General features: G+C 44.6%; 1 protein-coding gene across 1 annotated transcript; it reads right to left on the bottom strand.

Annotated features, from left to right (window-relative positions):
- Positions 1 to 815: 815 nt before the first annotated feature.
- chac1 (ChaC, cation transport regulator homolog 1 (E. coli)) lies at positions 816 to 3,067 on the bottom strand. The gene is made up of 3 exons (XM_028821950.2): positions 2,750 to 3,067; positions 2,321 to 2,356; positions 816 to 1,757 (listed from the first exon to the last, which is right to left on the bottom strand). The coding sequence occupies exons 1-3, from the start codon at positions 2,918 to 2,920 to the stop codon at positions 1,383 to 1,385; spliced, it is 582 nt and encodes a 193-aa protein (XP_028677783.1). The 5' UTR covers positions 2,921 to 3,067; the 3' UTR covers positions 816 to 1,382.
- Positions 3,068 to 11,584: the final 8,517 nt, after the last annotated feature.

Below are 11,584 nucleotides of genomic sequence, written 5' to 3'. Positions count from 1 at the left end.
CTTTAATTTAATATTGTTGTTTGTATCAGTATGCTGCTGCTGGAGTATGTGAATTTCCCCTTGGGATTAATAAAGTATCTATCTATCTATCTATCTATCTATCTATCTATCTATCTATCTAATGTGGCACCAGGTGAGGGGCACAAGAAACTGTCCTACAGCTGAGGAGCCTCGGGTTTGGTGCAGGAGAAGAAGGAGAAGCACCACCACACCATGAAATGCTCATCATGGAGCATACAGCAAGACCAAAACGTGCACATCTCTTGGTGGGCCGCCCTCATCATATCACTCTGCCCAGCACGGCCATTACTTCAACTGTCCGTAAGTCGAAAGATAATAAACACTGCTTGTGTAACTAATGTTAGAACGGCCGGAGCTGCTGGTTTTCATTCAATATCTGAACCTGCTTTAGTCCCGTTCAGGTTCTGAGCTCCTCCACGTTCATTTGAACACTTTTGGATTTTTGTGCCCACCTTTCTAATTCCCTGCTGTGGGTGTGTATATATGGTGGGTTAGGTATGTTTAATAATTTGCTTCTTTCCCATGACTTGGATCATGATGATCTGAGCGGCCTGTGGAGCTCACGTGTTGAGAAGAGTGACAGCTGCAGGTGGACCCTCGTTAAACAACATCTGACTAAAGATGGGAATTACACATCCATCCATCCATCCTCATCCTCGCCCCACTATTACCACAAAGTCACTGGGGACTTGAGCATCAGACACACAAGCAGGGGGCCGACTCTGGACAGGACATCTCACAACATGGACACTTCCCCATCGCCTAAGAGATAAATCATTGAATCTACATCTCGCTTACCAATTATAAATAAACACTTCTTGTTTTATAGTTTATTTCTTTATGACTTTTACATATAATGTAAACATATTATTCATATCTTCCTTTCACAACAAAGGAATAAACAATACCAGGCAACTTTTTCCAACGGTTGGTTTTAAGTGGTACCTTCAAAAGAACTAGCAGCATTTCCCAACCAGCCTCAACCTCCATGACACGTTCTCCTCAAATAGTGTCCTTCTGTACACATAATACAGTACATTGATGGAACGTTTGGCACAAAAATAAAAGATATGACACATTACAGTAGGGATGGACTACAGTAGGTCCTGGAAGAGATTCTTCCGACAGAGAGAAAAGAAGAAATCATATTGCACGGTCCCTAAGTTACAGAATAATGAATTAGAATGTGACCACCATAACCGAGCTTTTGTACAGTACTTGAAAAGGCCAGGAGGTTACATGACATGTAAAGAGTGCACACGGCGTGTAACAGAGCCAATGGTGATACAGTCCACCCCGGTGACTTGTACCGTCTCAACGACTACTATGGAATATTTTTACAGTTCTCACTCCCAAACTTCTCACCCGATTAAAAAGGACAACAGTGACAACGCTGCAGCTTCAATGGCAAACAAATGCTCATCGTGAACCTCCGGACAGGACAGTCTCATAAATTCTGCCAGCCGCAGGAGGTACTCGATGTTGTGTCCAGATTTGCCACTCGACACCGCAATCTGCACGGCGATCTCCTCCGAGCTGGCCGGCCCGAGGTAAATGGGGTTGTCCGAGGTGGCAATGTAAACCAACGCCAGGACTGACCCGTCTTCTCCACGCGGCTTGAACTCAATGAGTTTGGTCTCGTAGCCGCCCATTACGTTCTCTCGGATGTTCAGGTACTTGAGGGACTCTTCGATCTCCTGCCCTCGTACCTCGTAGGCGACTCCCCATGTGCAAGCCTGGAAGACAAGGAAATATGGAGAAGTTAATAAAAACCGTAGATTCATGGTAATGTCTTAGAAACCTGACTGCTTTCATTGTTCTATCAGTTCTGTCAATGGTGATTATTCTGAAGCTAACACACAAATGAGTGCATTGTAAAGAATATGTCATAGTAATATGAGCACTTTATTATGGTGATACTTTTACAATCCATCCTTTATCTAACCTGCTATATCCTAACTACAGGGTCACGGGGTCTGCTGGAGCCAATCCCAGCTACCACGGGGCGCAAGGCAGGAAACAAACCAGCCCACCGCAGATGTCCAATGCATTGTAAGTGTAATTTGATCTGCTACATTAGCAAGTGCATGATGCAGACGGCACTATATAAAAAGATCACAGATGACAAAAAAGTTTCTGCGCATTGTGACCCCCCAGCCCCATTATAAGCATGTAATCTGTGCTTAGCCTAACACACCCAGTTTTAGCTTCATTCTACTTCTCCTCAGCTTTGAAGACCATTTGCACTAAACGCAGTTTCCGAAAAAGGAAAGAACAAATGCGTGACGTCAATACTTACATCATCGTCTTCCACCAGAGTCACCACACGGCCAAGCTGTAAGGGAACAGAAAAGATACGAGACGCGATTAGACAAAACCACGACGAGACACGGGAAGACAGACCGCGGATCTCGAATCTCCGCATCAGTCTGCAAAAGCCAAGCCGTCCGGCGGAAGCGGGAGATCCCACCGCATTGGCCCGGCCTGGCTGCCCGTATTGCATCATTCTGCCCAGCGTAACCTTACATCAGCTTACCTGAAGCTGGGTGGTTCTGCGTTGTGGAGAACACAGTGAAAGGCAACGGAGATCAAAATAAAGCTCGCGTTTTTGTATTTCACCACATTTATTTATATGCCTTTGAATCACACATTATTTATTTGTCCAGTAAATACAGTATGGACCTGCTAGGTGAAAGGCACCATATGCTGATACAAACGTAAAACTTACCATTTGGTCGGTGCCCCGATGAAAGTTATCTCCGTGCCAGAATCGCCTGCTGTATCCGTTAACGTAGCCAACTTTGCTTCTGCTGTATTTGAAATCCGGTCTCCAAACAAGCGACCCATACCCAAATATCCACAAACTGGATTTTTCATTCAGAATATCACTGAGCTTCATTTTTTGTCCTTTTGTATTATCTTATCTATTGACTTAAAGATAATTAAGTTTTAAATGAGACGATTCTTTTGCGGATGTCAGGCACGGCGCCGAGTCCGTTGTTTTTTTAACCAACTCGTCTCTTTCTAGACTTTCATATCTTTGAAACTCTGCGTTCTTCTTTCTTGCCTTTATAAAGCCGTCTTCTCGCACGTGTAAATGTTGTCGTCTGTCTGTCATTCGGCAGTGACCGGCGAACCAATCATGATCAGGAAAAGCGGGACAATTTGGCAAGTTTGACCAATCAAGCGCTGCTTAAGGGGCGGCGCTTTCCGATTCGCTGAATCTGATGCAATGTCCCCGAGTGTTTCGTGCTTGTACCAGAGCAAGCAAGCCCGAGGAAAATTGCGTCAGACAGGAGGAAAACGGCAAGGCTGGCTCTACCGTTTCTTTACGTTTGTAAAGTGTAGTAAGCTAATAATAAAGTAAGCCAATATGTATTGGTCTGTTATATTCAATTGATCAAACTTATTAAATAAAAAATTGTGCTTACACCCCTAGTTTGAATCGAACGTATTCGGTTTCAGACTGTCAATAGATGTTTTTGTTTTCTTCTTCACGCAGGATTTTATTGTTAGCATGCAATGAAATGCAATTCCCATTACTCTTTTTAGACTATTTTTAATCCGTTTATTTTATTATGTAACTTAAAACCTGTCGGAGTCTGCGGCTTGCTGTATTACGGTATGCATGTGATCGTGTGATGCACAGGATGTTTCAACAGTAACCACCTGAAGTAGCAGATGTGCATTTCTGTTGTTCGGTTGGAGGTGAATTCCTATCTTATAGAAACAATTGTTACAATCCTGCCTCAGTCAATTTTACACTGCCAAACGTTTGGACACAGAAAGTTTCATGATTTTGATAGAAATTGATAAGTTTTTAAAATCAAGTTACCAATAAATTTATTTTAATTACAACCTAGAAATTGGTAGTGTTGCTAACGGCTATTGCTGCTTGAAATGACCAATTTCTAATTTACTATTCCTACATGACTGCCAATCTCCATTTGAAGCAGCCATTCCTTCGGTGTCTTTATCCGTCATTAGTCATTTTAAATGCTAATCGGTTGTTAGAGAAAACTTTGTGATTGCATCAGCACCGCTGACACCTGGCATTCTGTTCACTTGAAATTTTAAGGCGCTGGCTTTTCTAAAGTTTAGCTCTGGGTTCAAAAATGGCCAAAAAGAATGAAACCGCATTCTCAAGAAACACGTCAGTCTTTTTGTTTTCTCTTTTTCACAATGAAGTCAGTTCAATGTGACAGATGGCCAAGAAACTGAAGATTTCCCACACAGGTGTCCATTGTGAATTTCCCATTGGGATTAATAAAGTATCTATCTATCTATCTATCTATCTATCTATCTATCTATCTATCTATCTATCTATCTATCTATCTATCTATCATATAGTACCTTTCATATCTATCTATCTATCTATCTATCTATCTATCTATCTATCTATCTATCTATCTATCTATCTATCTATCTATCTATCTATCATATAGTACCTTTCATATCTATCTATCTATCTATCTATCTATCTATCTATCTATCTATCTATCTATCTATCTATCTATCTATTATATAGTGCCTTTCCTATCTATCTATCTATCTATCTATCTATCTATCTATCTATCTATCTATCTATCTATCTATCTATCTATCTATCTATCTATCTATCTATCTATCTATCTATCTATTGCTGTCTTGAGAAGGGAGAGCACACTGGAACTAAACAGGATAGAAAAGGCCCAGACTCACAAGTGCATATGATGATAAGGGCGTCAGAGTGTGTAGTTTGAGAAACACACACCTTACAAGTCCTCAGTGGGCTGTTTCTTTAAATACAAATCAAATCCTAGTGTTGTCTGCAACAGAGAAAATATGACTCCGGGATGCTGTCCACAATCCTCTTTTCCCATCTGCATTCTTTTGGCCCTTTTAATCCTCTCTTTGTATTTGCCAGTTTCAGATGCGGCCTTTTCTTTGCAATTCTGCCTCTTAGGCCAGCGTCCTGGAGTCATTGTTTCTTTATTGCTGATGACATTTGAAGTTTGAAATTTTTTATTGTGACAACCTTAATCAGTAAATTATTATACTGTTTATGATAAGGAAAACGTGAACTGCTTTATTTTATCGAGGGTTCTAATGGAACGCAAACGTGAATATCGGCAGCGTTTCTTTGCAGCCTTTGTCGATTTTTGTAAAGCATCTGACTCAGTTGACTGAGCTGCCCTGTGGGACATCCTGAGACTTCGTGGGATCCCCTCAAGGTTGCTGAGTATCATGGCCGGCCTGTCACTGGTACTGTCAGTGCTGTGCAGAGAGGAGGCAGGACCCCTGCGTTTTTCCCAGTTGATTCTGCGGTTCGTCAGGGGTGTGTTTTTGCTCCTGCTCTGTTCAGGGCTTGCATATACTGGGTGTTAGGTAAAGTCGTGGGGTCCAGTAGCTGTGGGGCATCTGTTAGTGAAGAGAGATTCACTGCTCTTGACTTTGCTGATGATGCTGTGATCTTCGTGGAGTCAATGGAGGCTCTGATCGGGGCGCTCGAGAGACTGAGTGAGGAGTCTGAGTGACAGGGCTTGTGAGTGTCCTGGATAAAAACCAAGATCCAGGCCTTTAATGACCTCTTGGGCACAGCAGTGTGTCTGTCTGCGGAGAGAGTGTCGACCTTGTTGAGAGGTTTACTTACCTCGGCAGTGACATTCATGTCTCTTGTGGCTCTTCCTATGAAGTCAGTAGATGGATTGGGAGAGCATGGGGGGTCATGAGGTCACTACAAAGGGGTGTGTGGCGCTCCTGATATCTCTGCAAAAGGACGAAGGTCCAAGTCTTTAGAGTCCTGGTGCTTCCTGTCTTGCTATATTGTTGTTAGACATGTTAGACCTGAGATGAACACTGGACTCCTCGTGTCTCTTCGGGGACCCCTTGTGTCCCGCTGGTTTGACTTTGTGTTGCTCACAGAGTCCCAAATGAGGCACATTACCTGCATTGTGAGAGAGCGTCAGTTACGGCACTACGGCCATGTGGCGTGATTCCCTAAGGGTGGTCCTCATTGTTGAGGACCAAGTGACTGGACCAGGCCAAGGGGATGCCCCCATTACACCAGGCTGCAGCAGATAGAGGGTCATTTCCAGAGGGTGGGACTGGACCACATGTCTGCCTAGGGGGCTGCTAACCTGGATCCCGAGCTGTATCATCATGTGGTGGGTGCTGCAGTACCAGTGCATGCTCCCCAACCTAACCTGACCTGTGAGCCTAGACATGGTGGTTCTACTGTGGGTCCAAAATGTTTTAAATAAACGTGTGCTTTGCTCTTTGGAAGCACTCTTCTTTCAAGAGGACTTGCAGTCTGTGCCAACAACACGTAGTGCAGAACACAAGCCAGTCCTGAGTGGGCTGTCAGTTCTTCATGTCCGGCTCATTTTGAGTCACCAGAGACATTTTCCTTATGCAGGTTTGTAGGCAGCACTGGGCACAAAGCAGGAGCCAACCCCGAATGAGATGCCACTCCAACACAAATCAAAGATAAATAAATAGATTGAACTTAATTTGTCCCCATGGGGCTTTTATAGATTTCAATCAAAGAAAATCCACAAAGTGACTGGGATGGAGCTGAACCCAGGGCCGGTGAGAGAACAGCACTAACCGCCGTGTCCCCATGCCAGCCTGTGTCAGGCTTTACAGTAACCTGCTCAGATGTAATCTTTAGCCTGCGAACCTTCATATCACAATGAAACAATCAGTTAGATTGCAAATTAAGGGATTTGCTCGGTGACACTCTGTGAAGACCTGGCTCAGTCCTTAGCTTCCGCTCCACACCGCCTGCCTTGGATTGCTTGTCCTCCCACCCACTGATCCAGTTAAAGACGGGCGGTCCCTGCCACTGCCCCGCTGTGTAGCCCCAAGCAAATCACATGAAGGGCCGGAACCCCACCTGCAAAGCAAACACTATAACTGTAAGTATGTCAGTAATTCGAATTCATGCCCTGGTATGACTGGTCCCATCCCTTGAGGGTGGGAAAGGCGCTCGGTGACTGACGTGTGTTAATGGTGACAGCGTCCTGTTTGTCAAGAGCAGTTTAGCTCTCAGCTCTATCTGGAATTTACAAAGATCTGCGTTCTTCACAGGTAGCCCTGCACCTGGTTGTTGTCTTTGTATCAGGAGTGTCGTACTCAAGGCCCGCAGGCCGGGTTCAGCTGGTGAGCCTTTTTAATGCCACCAGCATCATCCGTATTCAAAACGCTTTTTATTATTATTCACCTGACGTATTTCATTCAAGGTGACGTACAACATTTTACATACATTTGGTTACATCTCTCTTTTCTTTTCAAATAGAGTCCAGGCAAGTGAAGTGACCTGCTCAGTAGTGGGATTTGAACCCACAACCTCAGGACTTGAAGTCCACTACAACACACTGCCTGCCTAAAGTTACCCAACACATTATAGTACTAGGGTGTTGTACCGTGTTAGCCATTATGAATGTAGAGAAAAGCCAAGCAAAATGACACCTTTTATTGGCTAACTAAAAAGATTACAATATGCAAGCTTTCGAGGCAACTCAGGCCCCTTCTGCCTCGCAGTTAGGAGACCCGGGTTCGCTTCCCGGGTCCTCCCAGCATTTAGTTTGCATGTTCTCCCCGTGTCTGCGTGGGTTTCCTCCGGGCACTCCGGTTTCCTCCCACAGTCCAAAGACATACTGCACATGTTAGGTGCATTGGCGATTCTACATTGTCCCTTGTGTGGGTGGGCTGGCGCCCTGCCCGGGGTTTGTTTCCTGCCTTGTGCTCTGTATTGGCTGGGATTGGCTCCAGCAGACCCCCGTGACCCTGTAGTTAGGATATAGCGGGATGGATGGATGAAACTTTAGTCTCCTTCAAAGTACTCTCCATGTGAATAAATGGTTTCCCACTGGTGGAAACATTTTCAGAATTGGCGAAGAGGAACGTTGTCCAAGGTCTGCGGTGATTTTTCTTCGACTTCCTCCGTGGTACAAAAACGCTTTCCTTTGAGTTCTCTTTTGAAAATCGGGAATGAGAAAAAGTCACACGGAGCAAAGATCAGGCAAGTAGGGAGGGCGGCGAGAACTCCAAGACACACAAGTCAATTCAGAAATCTCTTCAAAATTCCGACGACGATCTCCATAAATTGATTTGTGAACTTTTTCGAGATTTTCGTCTTTCCTAATTATTGAATTGGTTGGTCTTCGAGTGACATTTCCCCTCGTGTGAAACGCGAAAACCACTCGTTGACCTGTGTTTTACGTAAAGCTTCCTCTTGAAAAGCTGTTTCATGCATCACTACAGTACAGTAGTGAGTCCCAGCAGCTGTTTTCCCAAAGAGAAAACAAAAGTTAAGTCAGACTCGCTGTTCTTTATGATCACCCATAACAAAAATTGCAGAACACGTTTAATAAGCACCAAGAAAAGCCGACATGGAATGGCATGCAAACAATACAGAGCAACGCTACTTGGCAGATGGCCACAGAATACAGTAATTATGCTACACCCAGTTGAGATTATACACCGTGTACAGATTCCAGTTACTTTTGGATATCCCCTTGTATTCCTGGCATTTTGTGATTTAAAAGCAGCATTTGACGCAGTGGTGATCAAAATGAAATGAGATCAAAGATGAAACCAGTTGTAGTACAGTCAGTCAGTCATTAGCCAACCTGCTATATCCTAACAATAAATAATAAATAATAGCACTTCACTGGGATGTCGCTGCACGAGGACAGCAGCAGCAGTATGTATGTATGAGTCTGTTTCCCAGCACTGACCAACAATTATTTAACCCTCCTTAATTTGCTCATTTTTGTTCAATGCATTTATGGCCATTGGATAGAAACTGTTTCTGAATCTATCAGTCCGTACTTTCAAAGATCTGCAACGCTAACCAGAGGGTAACAGTGACCAGGGTGTGAAGGATCCTTAAGGATATTTGAGGCTCCGGTGGGACAGCGAGAGCGGCCATTGACTTTCTGGGAGGGCAGGCAGCAGCCTGTGATTTTTTTTAAGCTGAGTTTATGACTCTCTGGCGAGCCATCTTGTCTGTTTCTGTGCATTCGGTGTGCCATACTGTGATGCTCTCGATGGCTGAACAATAAAAAGTTTTTGCTCCCAAGTTGTTTTCCTGAGCACTCTCACAAACTGCACTCTCTGATGCGCATTATTGACCATTGCTGTGATGTTCTCAGACCAGGAAAACATTCTCGGAAATGTGGGTTCCCAGGAATTTGAAGGTGTACACCCTTTCCACATGGTCTCCGTTGATGAAGAGCGGAACTAGTTCTGTGCTGTCTTTTCTAAAGTCCAGAATGAGTTCCATGGTTTTTGTGGTGTTCAGTGTATGGCAGGAGGCTGGGGGTCAGATCCAGTCGGGACGTCTGGAAGGACCGGAAGGCAGTCTATACATCCCCCAGGATCAAGAGGGGGCAACCATCCTGGTTAGTGTGGGGACCACAGGGACGGACTGAGAAGGCTCAAACCCATTGGGCCCGTGGCCACCGCCAGGGGGTGCCCCAAGCCTCATAGAGCCTGGGAGATCTGCACTTCCGCCACACCTGGGAAGGTGGAGGAAGAACCTTCCAGGGACGCCCGGAGTGCTTCCGGGTGCTCATGCGGCACTTCCACCACACCAGGAAGTACCACCAGAAGGACATCAGTGAGCACCTGGAGCACATCCGAGTGACTATAAAAGGGGCTGCCTTCCTACAGTCGGGAGTGAGAGTCGGGTGCTGGAGGAGGAAGAAAGGCGGCCCACGGATGTTAAAAGGCCCGTGATTTGAGGTGAATGGTGCGGGAGCACTGTGTGCTGTGCGGGACTGTGTTGGGGATTTTTGTAAGTAAAAGCGTGTGTTTTATAATAGTATTGGTGTCAGTCTGATGGTGTTCGGGCTAGCTCTCACAGGTATTATGTTATTATTTTGTCCATCCCTGGACCTCGTCTCTGTAGGCCGACTCATCTCCTTCTGATATGAGCCCCATAACAGTGGCGTCGTCTGCAGATCTAATGATAGTATTTGTGGGATGGATTGGGGTGCAGTCATTGGTGTAGAGAGAGTAAAATAGTGGGCTCAGCACGCAGCCTTGTGGAGATCCTGTGCTGAGCAGAAGGGAAGACAAGACATGAGGGCCAAGTTTAACCCTTTAGGGGTGCTGTTTGTCAGAAAGTCCTTTATCAAGGTGTGGGTATAGGAGGGGAGCCCTAAGCCCCAAGTCTGTCAGCTTCCTTAGCAATATGTCAGGGATTATTATATTAAATGCTAAAGAGCAGCCTTACCTAGATGATATCAGTGTTCTAATAGCATGTTTTACAAAATGTGCAAGACATTTCAACAAAAACTTTTATTTTGTGAAAAGCACAGTGATGAAGATTAGAGAACAGCTAGCATTGCAGCAGAAAAGAAGATTACAACTAAAACATTTGGGGGGTTACAGGTTTCAATAATTAGTAGGAAGTATAGAGGCCCTTGCTTTGAATGACTTCAGAACATCTGCACCCAGAGGACATTACTAGTTTCTCAAACTGCTCTGATCTTGGTCCCCTCTTCTTCCAGTGCCTTCCACAGTTCAAAAAATGTAATGGTTTATTAGCCTAACTTTGTAGCCAAGGATTTTCCAGTGATTCTCGATTAGGTTTAGATCTGGACTCTGGGCTGCCCATTTCAGTATTTCAATGTTGTTAGCTTTAATGAACTGCTTTACCTGTTTTGCAGTGAGATGTGGGCAATTGTCTAGCATGAAAAGTATGGGATGATTGGGAGGTGATTGCAGGGAAGAAACTGTAAGTTTCTGAATGAGGTTCTGATGCAGTCATCATGCCACTTAGCTGGATAAGAGGCCCAAGACCTGCTGCAGAAAACATCCCGCAAACCACGACACTCTGTCCTTCCAAAATTTACGCACTTTGGGTTCAGTCTTTCCCCAGTTTGATGCAGAACATTATATTTCACATCAGTCCCAAAAAAGTTAAACTTGCTCTTATCACTAAACTGAACTCTGGACCAGTTCTCCTCTGTCCACACAATGTGATCCTCAGCAAAGGTTAGTCTAACCTTTTTGATTCTTTCTGCTGATGACAGGCTTGGTCACTGCAGTATGGGCTTTCAGTCCGAATCTTCTTAAATGGCGAGACGCTGTATGCCGAGACAGACCCTTATACCCTGTGAAGTGATGAACTGGCGAGCAATTCCAGCTGTAGTGTTGAACCAACTCCCCATTGGGAGTCTCCATATTATCCCGTCCTCTTGTGCATTTGTCTTACGTGGACAACAAGCATTTTTGGGGGACTTGAATAAATTAGTGTCACTGTAAAGCTGCAATATTAGAGAAATCACAGACTTGGAACGACCAACTTCTCTTGCAATAGCTAAAAGATGACGCACACTTGCACTTAGGAGGCAGTCAACAAGCCCTGAGGTGAATGAAACATCACAAGATGAAGGGTTGATTTATGGTACTAATGCCGCTCTCTACTTTTCATCAGACTAGAAGAAGACAAATAATCCATTTTACTCACCCGCTCCACTTCCGGATTTCCAAGATGGCTGCCCAACATCACTTCCACAAAACGTCAATTCCAGTCCCCTGATGATGATGTCAAAGATGTCGTCACTTC

Source organism: Erpetoichthys calabaricus, chromosome 16, assembly GCF_900747795.2.
Source record: "Erpetoichthys calabaricus chromosome 16, fErpCal1.3, whole genome shotgun sequence".
NCBI lineage: Eukaryota > Metazoa > Chordata > Cladistia > Polypteriformes > Polypteridae > Erpetoichthys > Erpetoichthys calabaricus.
Note: the sequence above shows the minus strand (reverse complement) of the source record. Positions and strands in the feature narration are given on the sequence as shown.

Coding starts and splice junctions, on each gene's coding strand:
- chac1 (XM_028821950.2), bottom strand. CDS start 2,920: ATGAAGCTCAGTGATATTCTGAATGAAAAATCCAGTTTGTGGATATTT. Junction 2,357..2,749: donor ATCGGGGCACCGACCAAATG/GTAAGTTTTACG, acceptor GTTCCCTTACAG/CTTGGCCGTGTGGTGACTCT. Junction 1,758..2,320: donor CTCTGGTGGAAGACGATGAT/GTAAGTATTGAC, acceptor CTTGTCTTCCAG/GCTTGCACATGGGGAGTCGC.